We start from the raw sequence: 25,180 nt of genomic DNA, 5'->3' as shown, positions 1-25,180 counted from the left end.
CGACTATAGCTGCCTGTCTGTCCACAGCTGGATCTAATTACCATGACGACTGGTCAGCTGCCCACACTCTCCAACTACAACACCGGGGCACAGCTGTGAAACGAGGCAACTGCGTGTTTTTTTCTGTTTGTTTTTAACACCTAAATGAACAGGGAATGTTCAGCGCGGCCTTAAAGAGCCCTGCAGGCACCAAACATCCTACTCACGGTTCTGCTGAAGCTTAAAAATGTCTTGTCCTTGGGATCCCCCAGCAGGTCTTCCAGGTCATTTGAGGACAGCAGTAAATTCTGTGTGGAAACAGAAGGGACAATTTCTAAATTTAAAAAGCACAAACAAAGACAGTGCAGAGCTCAACCGATGACTAACCAAACACCCAGCGTTGTTAAATTCACCAGACTGGATCAAAACCACAGGAGTCAGTGAAATTTTTATTTCAAATCCTCTGATGATCTTTTATCATGCTTCACAGTATATAACAGGTTCTGCTGTCAGAGTATTAACTGCAGGAGTCTGAATGTCTGCTGCATCTGGCTTCACCTCAAACACCTCAGTGACATGTCAGAGCCACGCTGTTTACATAAGCCAAAGAGTTAATTTCACTTGTGAAAATGACATGAATTTTCCGCATCTTTTTCTTCTCTCACCTCCAGGGCATTGTCAGTGCGTGAGGAGCGAGGAGGCTTGGGGGCGATCTCACCACAGCGGGGTGGGTGGTGGCTGCAGTGTTTCTGGGCGGCGTCTGGGTCGTCCATCAGGAAGGTCAGCTGTCGGAGATGACCCTGCGGAGATGGAGGCATCAATTATGAATTCAATTATGAATTATGAATCCTTCATGAGGAAAATGAAAAAAACTTAAATGTCTCTTGATGTACAACTTCATTTTGGAGAGACTACACTTGTGAGACTTGAGGGTCTTGAGGGGTTTGCACACCCTGAACATTTGGCTTTGTATTACATTACAAAAGATCAGTTAAAGATATACTATGGCAAGTTTGCCTGACTTTCTTGACTGTCATGACATGTCAGCTTCATTAAAAGCATAGCTGCAAATTTAAGCAACAATAGATGTAAAAACACACTGAGACAATACATCTGTGATCAGTTCCCTAATTTAATTTTAACATTTTTTTTTTCAATCTTTTCCTTTTTTCCAATTTCTCATTTTATTTTGTGGAAGTGATCTATGTAAGTGCACTTGTCCTTTAAATTCAGTGAAAAATAAAAGCTAACAAAACAAAAGCCTGGCACATTTGTTACAGGCTTATCAGTTTGTAGAACAAGTTTGTACAAGAGGCTGCACTGCACTCCTTCTCGTGGCTGCTTGCACTTTCCCTTTCCTCGCGGCTGCAGTTTGCGCTCTCTTCATCTACTTCAACCCCACTGGTGTACACAATTTAAAAACTACAACACCCATAATTCATGTAGGAACTGCTGCAGCCAATGTGCAGCCGGCGGGAGCTGCAGGACGACTCAACCACCATGACCAGTTTTTAATGTTTTATCAGGCAATAACTACTCCAGATTCTGCTCTACTGTAATTTTTGGGACAAGTAGGGCAGGATTCGGGATTCGGGAAAACTGCTTGGATTTCGGGTCTGTCCTGAATTTTCCGGTCACCCTAATGGCATGCAAACTTTGCACAGAAGGGCTCCCCCACCCTGGGTCAGAACCCACCACCCTGAAACTGGGAATCCTCTTGCCGTGAGGCGACAATGCTAACCACCGCCTACTTCATCAACTGGCATAATGCCTACGGAAATTTTTGATTGTTGAGAAGGGATTTCATAGTCTATGACAGTAAACTGAATATGTTTGGGTTTAGGACTGGTGGTTGGGCAATCTGAAGACATCACATCAGGGTGTGGGAACTAGAGATCTAGAGAACTAGAGAGACCTTTTTCCCCCTTTTGTGACATTTTACAGACCAGCCTACAACTCAAGAAAATAATAGGCTGATGCAAACATACTGAATCAGAATGACTCTTTAGAGCCAAAGCTGTCAGATACATCTGTATTACTCTGTCAACAGTTCATACAGAACATGTCATAACTTTTTAATGCATGAACATAGTATATACAAGGAATGGAAGAACAAGCCTTGACACCTACACTCACAATTCAGGAGGTTACTGAAGGTCGTGTATTTCACTGCAGTTCCCAGGGATCCTTACTTTACCAGCGACTAACATCGAGCCAAACACGACAAACAAAGCACCAGCACATATTTAAAAACCCCTGTCCTCAGGCTATGTTTATGAGAGTATGACAGTGGGTGAGAAAGCATGTCTTTGTGTGTATGTGTATGTGTGTGTGTGTGTGTGTGTGTGTGTGTGTGTGTGTGTGTGTGTGCGTGCAGCTTGAATTTCCTTGGGAAACCACACAGATATAAAATCAATTATATCTGTGATATTAAAATGCAGATTTCTCCTCGTTACACCAAATTTAAGACTGCTGGTGCATATCATACAGGTAATATGCACAAAGGGCCCATTAGGGAGAAATAGAAAACTCATTTTAACAAGCTATTTGATCCACATTCTCAAATGAAATCCCAAGACAAAGGGAAAGAGACGTGCATATTTCAAGGAAATCGATCTGAGCTGTTTTTTAATTGAACGCAGAAATTCATTGTTGTGTGTAGAAAGATATAGTTTCAGAGATGCTCATGTTTTCTACATAAAGAATAACAAACCTCTGGAACCTCTGCCAGAAATATTCCCATCATACCCTAAAAATAGGGAGAGATCAAACTACACATATGTCTGCTAAACACAGACATCTGCTGCGTATCTTCATATAGGAAAAGACTTTCTACTACTTTATAGGCGACTGATCATGACTTATGTAAGAAAGCAAACACAGATGCCCAAAACATACAACCTTCATTCAGCTATGACAATCATATTAATATTTATGTCCTACTTTGGTCTTAAAACGAGTCCATTAAAGTGATGCAGAGTGTGTCCTGGTCGTGCTGCAGTGGAGTGGATGACAGTAAGAGTTATAGATAAAAGCTGAGTACAGTAAGGTATGCTTTAGCGTTACCTAACACAAAAGACAGTCCAGAGACCACACTGTCACCACCTCTGACTGTGGAAGTGCTCCGTCCTTGGAGCTCAGTAAAAAGCTGTCACCAGGGAAAACAGGCAACGGAGAATCCATTTTATCTGGTGCTAAGAACAAATCCAGATGCCGCCTCTATAACGCTCCCCCTCACCCCCATTGTTACACAGTCACACTGCCTGCTCCGGTCCTCAGGCTTGTTATAACTGGGACAACATGTGCACAGCGCAAAGCCAGGTGCATTATGGGCCTTAAAAATCAGCCTTTAATGTTAGTGTTTCAGTTTTTGCCCTTGAGATGAAAACTTAAAGGACCATACAAAGTAATACATTGCATGCTTTTTAAATTAATCAGCATTTAACCTGCATTACCACGCAAGAGTAATGAAGCTTTGGCATGAATGAATGCAGATTTGGTGTTCTCTGTGACTGATTACACAGCTCAAGTCTGTCAACAGACTTTCACACCATATAGAAATTAATAAAAACCAAAAGGTGCCTGGAATGTGCTGAAAAATACATGTAATTAAAACTGAACTGTACATTTACATATACATACTGACTTTACCCAAAACTTTACATGGTTTGTACTTTGGATTTTACATGTTCTCCTTGTGCGTATTTTCGCATAGCCCAAAGACATGCAGGTTTTGTGAACGTTAAAGAAACAGTGTGTAAGGTTTAGGGGTTTTCTGTGGCATCTAGAGGTGAGGGTTGCAAATTGCAACAAGCTGAAACTCTAAGATTTCCTCCAGTCTTAACTGTTTAGGTTTTTAGCTGGAGCCAAATCATCTGCAGAGGTCTCTTTCTCTCCAAAACCAACTGTCCAGGGGCCTCATTTATAAAACCATGCGCAGGATCCATACTAATAATGTACGTACAGACAATAGCAAAAAATGCAGCAAAAAGTATTTGACAATTTCTACAATCTGGCTTCTACCTCACCAATTGCGTCGCCAATTTCCTGTCTCCAATAGGCTTGTAAGCATGGTTTCTCCCATCAAGTCTTTTCTTAGGGATCACCACTTTTGAGTGGGAAGTGGTGTACACTAGGGGTGAGTTCGTGTACGAAAATCTCTTAATGTTTAGAGTGGGTAATTTTTTTCGTGTAAACATGTACATGTGTACACCCGCTGGGTGGTGCTATTGCATTATACCAGTAAAGCCCCAGTTATCCGAATACCAACCGCACGGGCCATTTAACCAACGTTAATAGAACAGAGCACGTAGGCTACTGACCTGTTGCCAAACCCGGTCTCACACCATTTCTTGTCATATTCACAGTTGTTACCGGCCAGCCCTTTGCTTTAAGACGGTGGCTGTGTGGGTGTGATGTAGTAGATGTTGTGGGAAGTAAAGCGGCGTATAGAGTGTATGGACGGGAATGCACCGTGAAAATAGTACTGTTCATGCTACGGTTGGTTGCAGTCTGTTTACAGTGTTTAGAGGCTCCAGTTACAGCATAGTCTCTGTGAGAAGGCCCTGCGTTATGTTATGTTATGTTCTCCTGCTGTAGAGGAGAAATAAATGTGCTTCTGCACGGATGTCAGTTCTGCATCCTCATTCTTCAAGCAGAGTTGGTCCGGACTCCTAGAGCTAGTTACCAGCAACGAGCCAAGTTGTAAAGATAATCTACAGAAAACCAGTGTCTCCCAACTACGGTTCGGAGCGCCAGACTGGAGAAGGTAACACAGTCTATCACAAGTAGTCAACAATTAGTATCACCCCCCGCCCCCCCACCTCAAAAAAAAAAAAGTTTTTCATGTACTAAAAAACAAGGAGGCTTTTACCAGGAGCTGAATTATCCACAGAGGGTCTCCTCCCCTCCAAAACAAATGGACCCCAGTGATTTAAACTGGTAAAAACACTAAAGAAAGCAGTTTCACGTAAAAAAAAAAAAAAAAAAAAAATCAGCGTTTTTCCGATGCACTTGTCACGAAGGGTGGCTGACACAAAAATGCAAGTGGCCCTTTCTAGAGCTAGTGTTTGGTTTGTCCATTCTGCTACTGTAGAAACATGGCAGTGCAACGCGGCAATCTCCATAGCTGTAACTTAAAATTGAAGTGAAGTGTGATGTCTTCATGTCGACTGAAGAACAGGGGGTGGGTCGAGGATGCTGAACTCATCCTCTGTCCAAACACTCATCAGTGTTTCCTCTGTAATTTTATGTAACACTGGTGCTTGGGAGGTAATTGAGGTTGTGGTTGGAGCAGGTTGCAGCGATTTCTATGCATACTTTATAAAAACAAACACATGGTTTCTAAGCATTATGTGCTACATGTCTTTGTGTCTGTGATGAAAAGGGAACAGGGTAGGATAGGGCCACGGGGCTGGAATATCAACTTGTGTGTTCTCCCCTGTGTGTGTGTGTGTGTGTTTGTATGTGCTGCAAGGATGAGCATGTCTTTTCAGACTAAATTCAAATGAACAGGACTGTACGCATGTGGCTTATTACCAGGCAACAGTTGTTTTAAATATCATCTGGCTTTTGCACAACCATCTGGTCATATAATATGTGTTATTGCACACACATGCAATATAGCTGCATTCCAAAAGTCTAAAAGTAGAGATTTTAAAATCCAACAAGGGCCGTTCAGACACTCCTAAGTTCACCGTCAAGTCAGCTGAGTTTGACCTGAGGTTGGCAGAATAAAACTTAATGACTTCAGCTTCTGGGCATCTTGTCAATGTTTAGAAAAAAGCATGGGCAGACAAGCAGAATAGGGTGTGGGGTTGATGATTATAGGTGGGGTTGCTTTTGTGTGTTTTCATTTTACATTTTATGATCAGTGGGAAAATGAAAGTTGCAAAGCTGGACATGAAGATCAAACTGGATAGGAGCCACTTACTTCAAATGGAGTCTCAAAGCCCTCGATGATGCCTCCAACCATGAGCAGCCCGTCAGTGCTAATCCCCATGCCGTGGTACACCCACTCCACACTCTCCAGCAGGGAGCAGTCCACATACAGCGCCAGCCGTTTGGCAGACACACTGATGGCCACATGGTGCCATTTTCCATCAGAGAGACCGCTGACTGGGAACCTGACAAAAAGACACATGGGTCATTATGTAATCACATGTTCTTGGTTTTGTTTGCCTTGAGATGAATGTCTGCGTGAATTAATCTAGGAGATAAGTTCAAATCAGGTGTGGGCCCTCGGACTGTTAAAATACAGATGTTGGTTAAAGTTCAACCCTTTTTTATTTCCCTTAACTTTGAGTGCTGGTGGGTGGCATTTGTATAAATCTATGTATACAAACACTGCTGATCTATTGTCCTTTAGCATGGCAAAATAAAATAAAAAATACATCACAGAAGTGGACAATAACATTAATTTAACATTAAAGCTCCATTAGTTAGGGTGCAGAAGAATTCCTCAACAAGCTCACACACACACACCTCTGATATAATACTACCTTATAAAGTATTTATGGCTACTGTGTTAACTAACAGTAGCCTATTTACACATACAGCAGACAAAGAGCAACATTATCATCCCGTTGGAGTCGTGCTTGTGTCCACTTGATAACTATTCACTATCCTTTTAGCTCTGTTTTCATCTCCAACAGCTCCACTGGCAGATAGTGCAGGGCTCAACAACAGGGACTGCCCGATTACCTGGAGCCACACCGGGCTTGAAAATCTAGCAATTCACTTCACCAATTAGGCAAGTGTTGAAAAACAATCAAACACATCTTTTTTTTTTTTTTTTTTACCAGAGCTGATGATGGAAGTAGCTAGAGAGTGAGCCATCTCACTTTGTTCTCACCTCTGTTCAAAGTTGCACATGCTCAGTATCGATCAGACACTCACAAGAAAATGGCAGCGGGTAAGGACAAAAGAGCTGAAATGCCAGTGAGCATGTCAACTATCCTGGACAGAGGAGTTTAGTTGGGTGGTGTTCGAGGATGTGTGGGGAACTCCAACTATGTACTGTGCAGTTTGTGGAAAGTTGGAGAGCAAGGTGGATACGATAAACCTCAAGGTTTGAAAAAACATTGCTGGAGTGCCATAACAAAAGCATCTTGCTTGCATAGCAGATAGGAGGGCTGCTGACAGCCCCTCCTCCAGGGCCTTGCTGGTGCTTGTATGAAACAGGAACGCTGAGCCAAGTCAGGTAATTGCAAAACTGATTACCTCATCAAAAAACGCTGACAAATTTGTACGGGGCAAGTAAGAATTGCCTTTGGGCAAACAGATTCCTGACCCACTTGCACAACTGGTCGAGTGAAAAAAAAAAAAAAAACATCAATGTTGAACCCTGTAATTTACAATGTGTTTATCAGAGTTTGTTTGATTAAAATAGGAAACGAGGTTCAAGACAGACTCCTGAAACTACAGTATACAGTAAATGTGCTGTGAAAACAAAACAAAGAGCTAAAAGAGGCTCAACATTTTTGTGGAGCTGAAGAGTTACTGTGGGAGTAACTACAAACAGTCATCATTCCATCTGTTGTTAAAAGTGTACTTCACCACTGTAGCATCACACTCCTACAATACTGTTGGAGCACATTTTTTAAAATAAAAACTATTACAAATCAATGCAGCAGAACCAGATATATTGTCTTTGTTATTCTCTGATGCTGCATTCCAGTCACAGCTGGAGGTCGCACTTTCCCAGTTTATATTTCCAACTTCCTACCTCCAAGCGCTCCAGGTGTATGATGCCAAATGTAAACAAAAACCTTGGCTGACTGCGACAAAAGGATGTTTCTTTGACAAATTTGCACTCTCAGCAGTGCAGCGTCATAGAATAAATAAACAAAACAGACGCATAAGGCAACGGACACCATTCTACATTTCATTCCCATTCTGAATGGACCACAAATGACTCACAAACATAGTAACGGACAGCGACTTGACAGAGGCGGCAAACTAGCTCGACAACATGGCCAAAGACAAGTATAACACTTTATATATTGAACTGTGTGGACCTTGAACTAATGACTAAGGATAAATCTGGACCCCATGGCTGGACCAGTTGGGAACCACTGCTTTAAACTGCCTTTTAGTTGGTGGTTTGCTATTTACAATGTGGTTTCCGCGGGTGCTGCCATTGTTGTGTGATGTCAGACAACTGCTTTTTTGTGAAGCTGCTGTAGATGGATAAACCCAAAGTTTACATGTAAGAACTCTGACTTTGAGTGGCACTCCAATGTACTTTTCCTAGTAGAAGTTGGAAATTTTCGAGTTCTGAGTTGTCTGGAACGCAGCAGTGATTTGGGTGTGTTATGCTAACGGTGGCTAATGTAGCCTTGAGCCTCTTGCCTGCAGCAGAGATGAGGAGTGGGCTACAAAGGTGTAGCAAGCTCACTTCTTTCTAACTCTACAGATTTTTTTTCAGTTTCAGACTTTTAAGCCCAGTCCCATTTCTACCCCTTAAATCTTCTACTTGGTATTGAGTGTCCTCATCTGTGAGATAATCCTTGATGAGGGAAGTGAGAAATATTAGGGTAGAGGTATTTCCCTAAGAAATGGGACACCACTTCATGCAAATCGGTGTGGCCGACGTGCAGGCATACGTCACGCGTAGTAGCAACGCAAGATACTGGTAGTCAGTGAGGTTTGAAAATGCCAGCTCCAGCGCTTGTGTTGTGGCGTGTGCTATGTTTAGTCTTCTCCATCTGATGAATCAACGTTTACGCTATTCTAACCATCTGTTGTTTGTATAGCCTACATTCCGATCGTACAGTAACAAATTGTTTTCCAATTTGCCGAAGTTGCTGACTTCGCAAGGTGTTCTGGGAAATTTTATCTTCCACTTCGTTGAAAGTGTGGGTTGGGGCTCCCTTGGAATCTAGGGCGGGTTTTAAGTGTTGGAAACCACTTCCACTACCTCAATTCTGTTTTGGGACACTACTAGCCTAAACGTGAACGCGCACAACCAAGTGCAAGTGAGTATTTCTAGGGGAAGTGCAGGTATTGGGAGAGGCCCTTAGTCTTCACTTCATTACTCATCAATTTTATTATTTTTATTTCTTAATTTACTAGAGTTTGTGCAGCTCCCTCTGGAGCCACAAAAAGACTTATACATTTTTTCCACATTTGCAGTAGTGCTCCCCAAGATGTTGCCCTTTAATTCATGAAACATTCATCAGTGGAGCTTCAATGTCTAAAAGACCCACTATCGTCCTCTGGAGGTCAGCTGGGCTCTAGACCAGGCCACCAACAGACATGCTGCTTTAAAACAACAACAAGGTAAACCCACCATGTGCCAACAGTACAAGATAAGTATAGTATCTATGTGTGTCTATCTTTTGGCCAAGTTTTGTCTGCTGTCTTGCAATGATGAATTGCTTCAAGCTCTGCAGTTCACGAAGATGAGAGACCTGCCAAAGGACGCCTAATAAATCATTTAACCAGAGAGAGAGCCAAGCGCAATTCCCAGTCAAACAAATTTACACATGCTGCAAACAAATACACTTCCACAGAGCTTTCCTCTGTCGCACAGACGCACACTAAAGCCAAGAAGCAGGAATGGGCATGAGTGGTCCTCAATTACCTGTGATGGATGTTGTAATCACCTTCTGACCTCTGGATTTTTTTGATAACAGGTAATGCATGAGGGTCATTTGCATGTACTTGCAACACTCAATATATACATAGCTTGATTTTTATTAATTTGGCTCTGGAAAAGAGAAGGTAAAAAACAAATAGAAGTGGGCTTACTCATAGTGTCGCTGCTGTGTTCCTATGAAGATGATGGCGTAAGCGCTGATCCGCAGCTGCAGCATAATGTGGTTGTCGGGGCCGAGCATGGTGAAGACACTGCATTCAACTTTCTGAGAACTCCGCAGCTGCACCAGTAAACTGAACTCATCTGCAAAGCTGAACACAAACATTGACACACACCATTTAGCCATATATTAACTACTCAAAACATAAAGGATACCACCAGTAAGATTTCACCCAGTGAAAATGTTACCACCAGCTTTTACCTTCACATAAACGTAGTAGGCACTATTACTAAAGAGTTACTATATGGAGATGCAGATGAAACCATACCCGTCTGAGAGGAGATATCGAAGAGGGAGAGCCAAGGTGGAGTACTGTCCCACTTGTAGGACTGGGCACCTGCTGTCATCCCTAGTCATGGAGGCGTTACTGCTGTTGGACATCTGAAGAGAAAGCTCCTGCAGGATGTCCAACTCATCTGTAGTGAGAGAGTTCAAGACAAAACAGCTTAAGATATGAAGAAGCTTTGTTACATGAAACCATCATGCAGACGTTAACATCAACACAAGCACAGATAATATTGTGCTACAATGTTAGAGCAGAATGTGCTACATAGCATGTATAAGAGCCCACTCCCGATTCACCAACAGGATGTCAAGCTGGGGTCGGCAGTTTCATATTGTAGCCATTGGGGAAAAGGATCAAGATCAACTTTGAGCATATTGTAATTCCAGTGGTGTGAGAGAACACTAGACGTTTGCACCTCTGCTTGGCTCTGTACTGTTCAGCTGTGAAATGAGAACGTTTGTGACTCAGCCACCATGTTAAAAACAATCCCGCCACAACAAAGCACCACTCACCAGTGGAGCAAACTTTCTCAATTTAAGCCCAGTTCAGACCAAAGATTTGCAACAAGATGAGTTGAAACAAGCAACTACCTGCAATGTGTCGTTCTGCAACATTCTAAAACCCTGCTGGTTCACACCAATGCAACTCGATGAGATGGTGTATCATCTCTATGCAACAACTCTCTGTACTTCCATTCTGATTTTGAGCTTTTCAGGCTTATTTTGTGGCTGAATTTAATTTGTAGCTTCTTAAAATATGAATGAGGATAGTGAGATACTGGCTACAGCTCCATTTGTAGTAGTGATGAAACAGCAAAAACCATTAACAAAACGGGCAACAACAACAACAACAACAACAACAACAACAACAACAACAAAAACGGGGCCAATTAATCAGTCAATGAGAATGTGTGTGGGGGCATAAGCACATATAGCAAGCAGCAGCAGCGACCCACTGTCGAACACCATGAGGAAGTAAACAGAGGACTCGGCAGGGACGGAGCACCTGCCACAGCAAGCGAACACGCAGTCTGCGGACATTTTGCCTTGACCAGTGGACTTCACTACAAGCCTATTGGCTGTCGCAACAGGTGACGTGCTTTACGTCCTAAAGCCAGCCGCTGGCGATGTGACAAGGGAGTTACAGGGGACACCATCAGCCGGCTTGGGTCGAGCTCAGACTAGTTCACACCGAAGCAACGTTCTAAAATGGTTTTGTCTCGTCGCAAATAATTGGTCTGAACTGGGCTTTACAGCTGATTACTTCACTAAATATGTTGCTGAAAAGAAACCAGCAATACAGTAACAGAATCTTCATTCATATTTGATCAATGCTGCCTAGTTTGACAGTTTGACCGAAGATCACGAGCAGTAGTCGAAGTGATTGACCGCTGTGTTAAAAGCTTTTCAGCTCTAACTGATGTTTTTGTGTTTTTTGCAAATGCCATTAGGAGCACTATGAGAAGGCAGCGGAGGATCTGCTCATTTATCTGCCTCATTTAGTTCTGAAAGGATAGTGACAGTTATAAATGTCCATAAATGCTTGTTACATTTGCTACAAAAGTTATCTGCTTTACCTTTAATGATTGTGTGCTACAAATGGTCTCTTTACAAACGTGATTTATGTTAATATAATTGCACTTAAGGGTTTGGGTTAGCTCGATTTTTCATGCTCAAGGCAAAGATTTGTGAGACATCTAAGTGATACAAATTAATTTTCATTACAAAGGGAGTGGAAGTAAAGAAACAGAACTTTATCTTACATCTAATTAATGTAACAGAGGCCTCATCAGAGCCATAATGAAGGGTTTCAATAACTTTGATTTGTTGCCCTAGGACAGACCCTAATAAGAAGGGAAATTTCAATGCCACAGCAAGCGATGATAATATAGGTGGGTGTGCTTCCAGCATTGTGGCAGCAGTTTGGGGAAAACCCTTTCCTGTCTCAACATAACAATAACTCTGTACACAAAGCCAGGTTCCCTGCACAAACAGCCTTAAACTGAGCCCATCCAACCACACTGAGATGAACTGGAACAACATCTGTGATCCAAACCTTATCACCCAACATCAGTGTTGGCTCTTGTGTCTGAATGGGAACAAATCCCCGCAGCCAGGTTAAAAAAAAATCTTGTGGAAAGCCTTCCCAGAAGAGTGGAGACTGCTAATGCCGCAGATTAATGCCCATGGTTTTGAAATGACATGTTCAGCAATCAGTTAAGGGTGTAATGCTCAGGTGCCCACACACTCACAGCCGCTCTGTGTTTGTTCTACAACGTTTCAAGATTAGAGGACCCAGAAGGCAACCATCTGCAGCAACCAAACCAAATCATTTTACTGCGGGCACTTAGGAAAAACCTGAACATGCTGTGAACAGACCACTGATGGCATTCCTGAAAAGCAGAAAAACCACTTACGGGGCCATTGCCTTTTAATGCTGCAAAGGGCTCCTACAAATTCCAACCTATTTAAAAGATTTTTTTTCCCCTTTGATGCCCTACAGTGCCAGACGTTGTGCTGCTCACCCACTGGCTTTTTTCACGTCATTAGAAGTAAATTACAGGAGAGTCTTTTATTTGTACTCCATGCGAGCAGGTAAAGTGGCATTCGTCATGTCCTGTCCACAGGTGGGTTTCGCTGATTAACTCTACGCTTTAACAACTCCTCCAGAGGATTATGAATACAGCTCTTCATCATATTCGGAGAAAGTGAGTCACCACTCACAAGCTGGCACTGTTGTGTACTGATCACACTTTAACCTGGGAACTGACTGAGATCATTTCCACCTTAAATGTCAGTCATTATGTAAGCGATGGTGCTGAGACGAATTAAGCCAAACATGCAAGAGATAAATCCACTTAACTAAAGACCATACATGTTGGAGTGATCTCCATGAGCAGCAGGGTGCCTAAAGATCACAATAGGAGCTCTTAAACATTAATCCTTAAGATGTAACCACGATGAACATGTCTCAGGCTGCCTCAGGCCTTTTTCCAAACTAAGGCTATACAAGATATATAGGATTGTTCAGGCAGATTACACCCTGCCTTACAAGGACTTTCATAAATAAAGCCATGTCTGTCAGCCCCTCAGAGACCCATTCGCTCTTTACACTCACTGTGACAGCAGTGCCAGACAAATCACTGGTCTACAAAGAGCTGCGTGGTCTCACTCTGCTGCCCTGGGGAATGGCACTGAGGGAACATATCTGGTGTCGCACTAAAAATTCCAACATACCAGCACCAGCAGCCTTCCAGGAATCCACAAAGATATATGGATGAGAGCCACTTAGAGCGACAAAATGATTTGAATAGTGGTTTGTTTTGCACTTTTAACCTTAAGTTAACAGCCGTGAGGAATGTGAGGTCAAACAGTCTGCTAATTAGGTAAACAAGATGTCCCTTTTTATTTAACACAAAAGGGTCTCAGAGGCACAATGGCAAGTAAATGACAGACATCCTTCATTCATGTCAGGCCGCAAGGGACCCAGACGAAGAACATGAACTCTCAAGAATATCCTCTATATGAGATTTAACCATATTATTTCACCACACTATATTTGGGCAATCAGCTTTTTCTGCAAAAGCCACAAATCAGTGGAACGCCCTGTCTGATGATGTGAGGAGCTGCACCAGCTTTAAAAAGTCTGTTAAAAGCTAGTCAGTTCTGGACTCACTGACCCTGAAGTCCATTTTATGTTTTTCATGACTTGCTTTTATTTGACAAACATGCACTTGTGATATGCTGCAGTGAGTAGACTACAGATGTGAATTATAGCATCTCAAAGCTATAATCTGGTATGGAGTATCAAATGGTGACAATAATGGTCCCTTTTGAATAAAAATAAATAGATGAGTAAATGGACAAATGAAAAAAACACCAAATGATGTAAAATACAATCGTACATAACGTATCGTAGGCCAACTAGACTTGCTTGAGTGTCTTGAAGACGTCTCACCTTTCATTCAAGAGACTTCTTCAATTTTAACTGACTGGTGTGGAGTTGCACACTGCAGTGAGGGGTGAAATGTCTTCAAGACACACCAACAAGAGGCCCTTTCCTTTTAGCCAAGCACTCCACTGGCTCAGTGAGCGCTAGCACTTCATTTCAAAGCGCTATCCATTTAGAGGTTGTGAAATTTTAATGTTTTTGGTGCAACTTTCTTGCATCTTATTTCCTTTCCTTTTGGATTTGCTGACAAGACAGGCGGCTAACCGTGTAAATAAGAGGTAACATGGTGCCCAATCGCCCACTCTCCAGTCTCCACTGGTTAGCTAGCCGCTACTCATTTGGCTATTACAGCTGGTTACACTGTCCAGACCCATGGTGGCAGGATGACGTTGCTGCAGAAACATGGTGGCCACCCTCCACCCTCTTCATCTAGCCATGCTGATGCTGCTAATGGTACTAACAGGGCTAACAGTAATCACGCAGGGCACAAATTTATTTTTCGTAGGATGGTAAAGGCATGACCCTGTGTACTCTGCCTTACTCTGTGTCAGATTGGCTTACCCTGACATTTTTAGCCTAACCTAACCCAGGGGTTGGCAACCTTTACTATCAAAGGAGCCATTTTGGCCAAAAAGCCCTTCAGAAATCTGGAGCCACAAACCATATTTGAGCCTTATAATGAAGGTAACAGTAAGTCTAAATTCACCAATCAACATTACCAGTAGGTCTAAATAAGCATTATTAATACATTTTACCACAAGGTGACTACTCTGCAGTGGGCTATTTATGATTGTTTGGTACTTTAACTTTGAAGGGTTGGTGGTAAAGGCAAACGATTATGTCCACACACTGTTATATTCTCTATTGTCCTCCAAGACTCAAGACTCTTTTTCGATCAGGAATCCATAGCTAGCTTTGCTAGGGAGGTCCAAGACAAGCCACTACTATTGAAGTTCAGCAAAATTTAAAGGAAAAGGCGATAGGCCGTGTTACATACATTTAATTGATGAATGTAAAAACATTTTTCATTCTGTGTATAGTCTACACATTTTTACCACTGAAAATCTTAGAATGGCAAAAGGCCTACGACGATGAAAAATAAAAAATAAAATTGTAAAAAGTAGCCTTTTACAAATTTCTATATAATTTTTTGCCAAAGCAACTGGAAGCTACTGGAGAAGGGCAAAACAGCTGCATGTGGCTCCAGAGTCACAGGTTGCCTACCCCTAGCCTAACCTCACCAACCCAACCAACGAAGAGTGAGTACCAGCAAACCAGAGGGAGATTAGGGTAGTTCATGCCTTCGCCATCCCAGGAAAAGAAAATTTGCCACAAAGGCAACCCGGGGGGAAACCAGAGGGTGGGCTCAATGTTTCCACAGTAACATCGTCATGAGTCACAACAGCACTACTAGCGATAATCGCAGAATGAGTGGCAACGCTGAGGCAAAATGAGGCAACCAGGGGCATATTTTCTTTTCCTTGGATGACAAAGGCCGGAAGTTTTTAACAGTAATCACTGCCCTGTCTAATAATTGGTTAATTAGAACATACTCACACACAGAAAAAAATAAGAGAACATACTCTGCTTTGGAGTAGATAATTATTAGTTTGACAGTAAGAGGAACAGTGATGATTTTACACATCTGCATCAAGCTGCAAAGTGAGCTCATCTGTTATGTCAACAGACAAGCTGATCAAAAACTGTCATTAGTGCTTCTTTTCTCTCTCTCTCTGTGTTATGATCTAATGTAACATGAAAGACACAGCTTCTCTAAGATGGCAGCAGACACGTCATTGTCTGCTCTGTCTCTGCAACTCACTCTGGGCTGGGAAGAAATCCTGAGAGTCTGAGGGGGAGGGGATGCAGCAGCAAACAACATTAGCATAAACATAGTTATGACTGGACGTTATTGCTCAGCTGATTGCCACACAGCTGGTGGATGAGCCGCTGATGGTGAATCAGCTGAATCAATCAGGCAATGCAAACACGACTTAGTGGTTTGACTCAACTAATGACATGCTTCATTTGTGTGATGTGACCTTTATAGTGGAAAGCTCTTCTAGTGAGCGCCATCTAGAAAGCACTTGACTTGTCATCACAGTCAAGGGAACACAAATATTTTATTAACATCTTGATGTAAATCGACACAAGACAGTCCTGCAGAACGATCAATATTAATGTGGAAACAATGACCTCAAAGGTGGAGACATCCAATTTACTCGGAGCAGTCAAACAGGTTCACAGCACTTTATAAATTATTGTACTATAGCCTTTAAACCACAGCCAAGACCGTGCTATTTACATTACATTGATATTCAACCACAATAGATCAATCATCAGAAATGTATGTTTAGCTAGGCATCAGATGTCCATTCTGCACACTTAATAAGAAAATCTCTCATTTATCAGGCACACAATTACACAAGCTCCTAACAATTTACAAATTGCAATGAACCATAATAACAACATTAACATCAATCACAGAATCCCCAAACTCCACTGTCATACCGACGAGTGTGTGGGATTGCTGATGCTACAATATCTAAATGAGCTGTAATTTATAGCCAGAGGGAGTGGAAAATGTTCTCACACACTTACTGATCTAATGTTCCGATGGTCTTTATTAAGCCCCATTTGTGCGGGAGTGTTCATGAAAGAACATTTCATGTGCCAACGCTGCGCCCTCAAGGAAAACTTAGGAACATACTCATGTGCTTTTCTCCCAACACTATAATCAAAGGATCAAGCCATTACGATGGGGAGGGGATAAAGGGGGGGCCGGCTGCCAGTCATGCCTGTTTTGTTTTCTGCAGAAGTGAAACAGATGTTTGAGTCCTGCATCAGAGGGAATGTGTGAACAGTGAGGACTTCTAGGGTTAGCTTAGTCTATGTCTTTGGGTAAACAGGACAAATAGCAAAATTACCCAAAGTAAAACAAGCTTTTTTTTGTCTTTGTGTGCAATTTTACGTAACATTACACAAGCAAATCTCTATTAACAGATATCTGCATAGAAATGCAAAATCGGTAGGCAATGGTGCAAGAGTGTGGTATTGGAAGAAGTCTGGTTTCTGTTTGCAGTCAATCAAGTCTGAGCTGCAGGTAAATATTCCCTGTGAAAAACAAAAGTGACAGAACGCATTGGCTATCATCAGACAAAGATTTTGCTTTTATTAGTTTTTCTGCATTCATATGTAGATATCTGGCCAGCACACACACGAGGAAGTCAACACTGGAACCCCCAAAATATTGGCTGTTGCTACAAGAGGCTTACTGTCGTCAGACTAATAGCTGATGGGTTCTGAGACTGCACCTGAAGTAACACGACTGAAGGGCTGTCAACACCAAGAATAGTATCTAAAACAATAACAATGACGACAACGATGTAAACATCCACATGGAAGAACATTAATGTTCCGTAAACAGTGCCACGTTGAATGTATTTCTATCATTCATCAAAATGCTTTGAAAGTGATCCCAACAATATCATTTGCCACTGAGGTTATAGATATGGTGTGGACTCTGCCATCAACTTGAGCTAGAACAATGTTTAAAATGTAGGCAATTTAAACCATTTAGGCACAGTGGTGATTTAAACTAACAGCCAGAGCATCTGGACTGAGACATATCTATAGAAATCCGATTGGAATTGTGTTTAAACCACCATTAAATAACAAAAAAGGGGTCCAAATCCTTTTTTTTATTTTGGCATATCCAGATTGCGTCCAAAATGCTTTTTAAAAAGTCTGGACTTTATAAAACCACATGAAATGCAATTTTTGCATAAAAACCAAACCACACACTTGGTTTGGGGTTTGATGAGCTAAAACTCACTATAGAGCTATAAAAAAGTCAACAGAGGCTTTAGATTCAGGTGATAATTCTCTGTAGGTTCATCACTTCTGTATGAGCGACCACTTTCACACTTCACATCATGCTATAAATTACTATTATAGAAATATCAATTATAGCCTCACATTTTTCTTTACACAATCCATCCCGTCAGTCTATCCCATTTATACTTCTCAGCACGCTTTGGGCATGCTTAGAACAGACCTGGACTTGGCAACCACCTCTCTTGTCCTCTAACTCCTCAAAGTGCTTTTACACAACAAAGTCACATTCACCCATTCACACAGTGGTGGCCGAGGCTACCACACAAGGTGCCACCTGCTACTCAGCTGAGACACACTCATGACACAGCCACCTGGAGAATTTTGAGGTTCGATATCTTGCTCGAAGATAGTTCCACATGATGAGTCAGGGATCAAACAGCTGATCTTCCAATCAGTGGACTACTTGCTCTCCCTCCTGAGCCACAGACGCCCGAACTGGTCACCACTCTATCACAGGCACCTTCAGGGATAAAATTCACTCTGGCTTGTTTGTGAATTCAAACACTATTGCCTGTGTTTGTTGGGTTGAACACAGTGAGTGCTTTTTGTTGCTGCACCAGATACCTGTACTAGTTCCGCAAAGCATATGTGAGGCTTGGCATGAATGTCCATTGTGTTATATCCACCAGGTGAAGCTCACCTGTTGTGCAAATGCAACTACCTGTGCGTCTTTAGCAGTGACAAGGCCTGCAAATGGAGGTAGATATTCCAAACAATACTGAGAAACAGGCCCAGTCTGAGCCCAGTACCTTGTTGCTGTTATGCTACATTGGTAACCACTCAACCACCATGCCACCTGGTTCTATAGTTTGTAAGATTTTTTTTTTTCTAGAAATACTTTTTTGGCATACGTTTAAGCTGCATTCAGAGAGCTAATGTATCCACGTGTGACACTGGTTACACAGGAAAAACAGTAATGTTCCCCAAAGCCCAAGATATCACTCTAAGCAGGGCTGTGTAAAAGCCATTAGACAAGACATGAGCAGAACAGAATACAGCGCGTCAGGGGAAGAGCACTGAAAATCACAAACACAGACAACAGCTGTTTATGATTTTCTTTAAATACCCCCAGTCATTGTAAAGCATCTTGTCTTTTTTGTAATCATGCCATGTTCTGATCCGTTCCATGCTTGTGATGAGGGAAAGTGATAATCTGTGTAACAAATGGAGGCCTTCATGATGATCCACTATTGTCGCACAAAATAATACAAAAGCCTCTAGAGAGCCATAGAGACAAATCACAAAAAGGCCCCAGTAATTCTGTGTTTACTCTATTTCAATAGCTACTACAACAATTAATTGCTGGAACTGCTTTGATTTACTTGAGATTTAAACCGCTCAGTGAGTGATGACAACGGATGTCTGACAGTGAATAAAAGTCAGTGTCAGATAACGAGTTAACAACTTTGTCCACATTGATGATAGCTCAGGAATGTACATGCTTGTAGTTTCATCTCAATGCAGAGTTAATTATCTGGGAAAAGCTCTGTGAAGGGACGCTCATATGTAACTCATCTATGATCTTTTTGAAAGTGGTTTTGTGTTTATGACACATACATATGGTTCACATGCATTCTGCATTTCACTATGAGGCCATATAAATTCCATCATTCACCATTTCTTTATGTCAGAGACAGCAACCAAGTGTCTATGGCGTTAAGTCTGACTATTAAATGATTGCTGTTGTACATGGTTTGTTTAAAGGCTCCAAGCAGGACTATTCAGTTGGAAGGCATCAACAGATTTGACTATGAAAACAGCACGAATTCAAAAGACAAGATTGTTCAAATTTAGTTTGTCTTCTGATGCACCAAGGGCACTGTCTAAAAGTTTTTCACCTCCTCTATTTTGGGAAGTCTCTAACGCTTGGCCAGTGACTAAAGGTTAATCTACAGTATTACTTCTGTGTCAAGGGGTCACGGATAGCAAGAAAGTCTGTGAATGTAGACTCCAGAATTGAATGCATTTATTGTCACTGTACTTTACAATACAATAAAATTCGGAGCGATACTCTACCATGGTGCATACAATACAATAAATTCCACATATAAATACAACAAATACAACACATTTCCATGCTCTTTGTTTGCCCAAGCGATACATTGTCATGTTGTAGTGGAAGAGTTAAACAGTTAAAGATAGATGACAGCACTACTATCTTGTGGTCATGGGATTAAACAAAACACAAAATAACCCACGGTCACAAATATTTGCATGTAAATTATCAATTAGAATCTATACAATATCAAAACACACAATATTGCAATACTCAAGTGTATCAATATTGTCTTACACTTCAACTTGCTACTTGACAGAACAAGTTTCTCTGTCTGCACTTACGCAAACACACACAGGCGTATTTGTTCTTTTCCTATCTTTATGGACTTTGGGTATAGGATGTCAGGAAGTTGCACAGGAATTCTTAGTGGATTCATTGATAGGCTGACAGAGACTGGCATCACTATTCTGTAGTTTTAATAGGCCAAACTATTAATCTAATAAATAACCAGCAGGTAACTTGATAATGGAATGAAGTTTACTTAACTTATCACTAAGGCTGGCCCCTATTAGTCGACCAAATGTTGGTGGACCAGAAAGGTCATTAGTCTGCAAGATTTCATTGGTCGCTTAATTGCAGAAAGAAAAACAAAACCAAAAAAAAAAAAAAAAGGAATTTCCATTAGGAGCCGCTCCTTGTGGGAATTTAATTTCAAAGGACAGCTACAGAAAGTGGCCATGCTCAGCAGTCAGACAGGAGTCAGGTTAAATTCCAGGGCTGGTACCTGCGGTTATTCCACAGGCTAGTTAATAACATGTCGGGCAGGAGGGCAGAAGGTCGACTACAAACATGACGTATTATCTGAAACATGGAAGTAGCTACATGCCCATTAGCCCACAGCGTCATTAACAGGCGGCTCGCTCAGTGTGTGACGTGCACTTGTAGATAAAATATAGGCCTATATTAATGAAGGTTCATTAGTACGGTTTGTATTTCTCTGTAATGTAGCACAGTGTTAACAATGTTAGTGATACTATTCTTTCTCACACCTTCAACTCAAACCATTGTGTTGCCTCGCCCAAAATATATCATTTAACAATTACATATAATATCATAAACTTGCAGGCGACTAGTCGACTAATGGCCCTAAATGATGACTATTGGTCAACTAGGAAAATTCTTAGTCAGGGGCAGCCCTACTTATCACATTGTATGATGTGCAAGATCACACTTGAGCTACTCTGTCACACTCTTAAGTACAGCTACCAAAAACACCCTTTTCTGTGTCTATCCATATAAATGTTAATGTGTGTCTTTGCAGTCCTACCCCATTTTACACTAGAAAATATGTGCACCTCCTCAAAATGACAAGTCACATCCTAGTCCGATACTTGCTCCATATCACCAAGTAAACAAAGAACATAATTACTTTGGGATAAATGATTGAAACCCAACACAACCTGATAATGTAGCCACAACACATCCAGTTAGTGTTGCAGTGGTGCTATCAATGTGTGAGATCCAACGCTAAACTGTGTATCATTTCCTTCGCCAGAGGCACTTAAAAACAGCCATACACCTCAACACAGCAGCATTCAGTAAGACCACCTAGAGATACGCTCATCGACAGAAGACTGTAAAGCTGTGAGGCATTCAGGTACTCAGCCTAAACAGCTGCACAGTGTATGTCACATACACACATATGGTAGACTAATGCAAAGAAGACCTGTATCCACCAACAAAAAGCAACAATAGTGTGTACTCTGGCAGTGTTGGTGCATTCTTGCCTGTTTCTGGATGGGGTTCACTATAAAAGGCTCTTATTCACACACTGTAAACATTATAGCTGCCAGGCAGCTGCACACAGCATCTCTTTCCATAACCACAGTGTATAAATCATAGACTGTACCCACCTCATTAGCCTCAAGAAAGGAATACTGCCTTATAATGCTGTCATACATTTTTTGATAAAAATGACTTTGACAGCACTGAAAAATGATTTGTTCAAACGTTCAACATGATGGAGTAATTTAAAACCAGAGACGTATTTACATAATAGGAAGAAAGAAAAACTTTGAGCATGTTCTGCATTCTCCCGAGTGACAAACCTCAAACATTCACATATTCTCATTCCAGAGGGATGATGCTGCAGTGTGAATATGAACACACTCGGAGCAAGATTTACTTTGGAATTGACTTTGAGTTGCGGTGTAGTGTGAGGCCAAAAAGGAAAGCCGTACACTGCGCCAGTCCAATCCACATTCATAACTCCCAAAGCATCGAGCTTTGGACACGCCTCTCTTGATTGTACTAATTTCTTTTGGCTCAGACATCAGTGGAGCATGTAAGGAGCTTACAGACTTTATGTCAGGCTGTTACAGTAGGTACCAAAGCCCAGGTCCACTATGAGCCAACATTGGAGAATGGCATGCGGCCAGAATAAAGCCAATCTACACTTCCTCTATTTTTGTAACATTCTGGGGTTGCAGTGATTATCGGGCTTGGCTGGTTCTCAGCTCTGAGTCAATCCATGGCTCTCAATTTGAAAAAGGGAAATAGTAGCCAGGCGCCAGGTTCTGCCTTAGACAAAGGGGTCAAAACACAGATGTAACCAATCAATTATCAATCAGTTGTAACAGATTAAAATACACATCATAATGTAAATGATCAAATGACATTTTAATTTTAGATGCATTATGTATGCATGTTATGTGTCATTAACTACATTTGGCCTGTTGCAATTATCTGTTACCGCCCAAATTTAGCGTATCTGCATTACACGATATTTAATATAATCTACCCTCTTGATTCAGATGGGCTTGCTCCATTAGATTTTTCTAATTGGTAAAATTAATTCAAGTGTAAAGTTAAAGGTATACTATGGATTAATTTTGCCAGCAAAGTGAAAGTGAAAGCCAACCCGACTAGCATTTTGCCTCGCTATATCTTCATGGTTTATTTTCTGCACCGTGTCTCCAATTATCGTAGCTCCCTCCTGGATGCATGCTGCGTACAGTCTGGCACCTGGTCGCTACCTTTTCATAAAGTCCTGACCTCACCTGTGTGCTGTGCCCAGGAACGGCCCCAATACAGCAAAGTAAGAAAATACAGGCAGAGGGTAAGGTCTCCGCAAAGGAAATCATCGCCACACACTTCAGTGCGTCAAAAATAATTGTGGTAGAACACTGTTGTATGAGTCTATACTAGGGCTGTCAAACAATTAATTTTGAATCGCAAGTATTGCATTTGTATTTGCATGTTTAAAGTTTCATTATTTTGCATTTCAAAGCAGTTTTGAAGTCCATATTAACAAAGTAAAGCAATTCATACCAGTTTGGAAATCAAAAGACAGCATTTGAACTTTTCAGGAGTTGCAGTTTAGTTGCTTTCTCTGACTCATACAGGTCTTGCATGCCTGAAACTATCTTTCCCAGCGAGGGTAAGGCAAACGACTGGTCATATCATGCCAACCTGAGGATGTCCCTTAGACCTGAGTTTTCTACGATGCTGACTGGTCTAAAGTCAGTTGCCATCCATTTAGCAAGTGCCATAGTTAACTTCTTCGATTTAGTTTCATTCACAGGTCTGTGGTGATTCGCACACTTCAAAATAGGACTTTGCCGGCTTTGGCAACCAGGAACATCAGTCTGCTTAGCTCATAGGTGGTAGCTCAAAGTATTTTGGTGATACTTGAACTCTGTTTGAAACAAGGTACATTTTACTTTTGACTTGTCAACTGAGCTGTCTGGGAGTTTGTTCAAGTGAAATGAGCCATTCAAAAGCACAGTGGTGTTGTTCATTTCCATCTCTGTGGCAGCAGGAGCAGGAAGTCGCTGCAGTGGCTTGAACAGAAGCTCTTTGCTACAAGTAAGGTTGCGTCAAAGGGACAAAATAGCAGCATATGATTAACGTGTTAAGCTGTCAGCCCTAGTCTATACATTGTTTTTTAGGAAAATCCCACATGGTATACCTTTAAGTTTGAAAGCAAAGTCTTATGGCATGAAAACAAAACATTATATTGGGGCTGACCACATCTTGTTCCTCCAGTGGGACCAGTAATAGTTATGGATGTGAGGCCGCCAGTCAGCGAGGGTCAGACTTGGCATGCAGGGGCCACTGAGGGTCACTGATAGAGGGCAACACTGAACGTTCTGCCACCTCTAACTGGCTCTTGTTCTGTACGGCACATTGACTCTGTGAGCTAATCAGCAGGGCCTGTTTCCTTCTTAAACACAGACAGGCACGTTTCTATTGTTTATACTTGACTCTACACGGTGTGTAGCATGACAGACCTCAAGGGAGGCTGAGAGAACAGAGCTCCTAGTGCTTATTAATTCATGGTATACAGTATGTAAAGCAGCCTGAGCAAAGTGATTGTTGCAAACTGTGAAAGTGAAGGTAGTTGAGTATCAAAGCTGCTGTAGAGGAAATGATTTAGGACTTTGGTTGGGTTCAAAGAGCACAGGTGGAGAGTGTGATTTAGAGCAGTGGTTCTCAAACATTTCAATAATGTTCCACCTTTGAATTTTTTTTCAGCCAACCCATGACCAGTGCAAAACATTTTTGAATTCTTAAATGCTACATTTCTGATGTTCAGAATCCATCACTAGATCATCATGCAATAACACTAACATAGCATTGTAATAGCTTTGAAATGTGTCTTTTTGCACTGGCAATTTACTGATGTAATTAGTTTATGGAATATGCATGACTGGTGTTTTTAAATTAACATTGGAAAAAAAAGAGTCAAGTACCCCCCGCAGTACCCCGTTTGAGAAAGTTGTATGTACAGCATGTTTTACGCTTAAAGGTACAGTATGTAACTCTGGTTGTTCAGTCCAACTACAAACCCAAGGACATCAGTATTTGACGACCTGGGAATGAGACTCAAATATCTAGATCTTTTTTCCAGAATTACATACTGAACTTTTACGTGTTGTCTCTAATTAAAGCCAAGGTGGTGTACCTAATCCTAATTTTTGGAAATGATTAACAGTAAATAATTTACAATGGATCAAATGACCATAAAGAATTACGACTGGGCAATGTATTGATTAAAATTCCCACAATGTGTGAAACATCTACATCATGAAAATCAAGTTATAATAAAATGTGCTCAAAAAAGTTACTTTTAATTAAAACAAAAACAAAAAAAGTCCAGTAAACTGCTATGTGAATAGGTTCAATTAGATATGTGTATTTGCCACAGTACACAGAAATGTGCTAATCCCAGGTGGCTAGCTGTCT

The 25,180-nt window shown here is 41.5% G+C and overlaps 1 protein-coding gene across 1 annotated transcript in view; it reads right to left on the bottom strand.

Annotated features, from left to right (window-relative positions):
• The window catches only part of LOC117270147 (uncharacterized), a 150,973-nt gene that overhangs the window by 100,029 nt on the left and 25,764 nt on the right, over positions 1-25,180 (bottom strand). The window contains exons 2-6 of the mRNA XM_033647638.2: positions 10,069-10,216; positions 9,733-9,891; positions 5,912-6,104; positions 645-779; positions 207-287 (exon numbers count right to left, since the gene is read on the bottom strand). Coding sequence (XP_033503529.2) covers positions 207-287; positions 645-779; positions 5,912-6,104; positions 9,733-9,891; positions 10,069-10,216 — 716 coding nt within the window. The remainder of the gene's footprint in view (positions 1-206; positions 288-644; positions 780-5,911; positions 6,105-9,732; positions 9,892-10,068; positions 10,217-25,180) is intronic.

Source organism: Epinephelus lanceolatus, chromosome 19 (genome assembly GCF_041903045.1).
Source record: "Epinephelus lanceolatus isolate andai-2023 chromosome 19, ASM4190304v1, whole genome shotgun sequence".
Lineage (NCBI taxonomy): Eukaryota > Metazoa > Chordata > Actinopteri > Perciformes > Serranidae > Epinephelus > Epinephelus lanceolatus.
The sequence above is the reverse complement of the archived record's forward strand: the minus strand, read 5'-3'. Positions and strand labels throughout refer to the sequence as shown.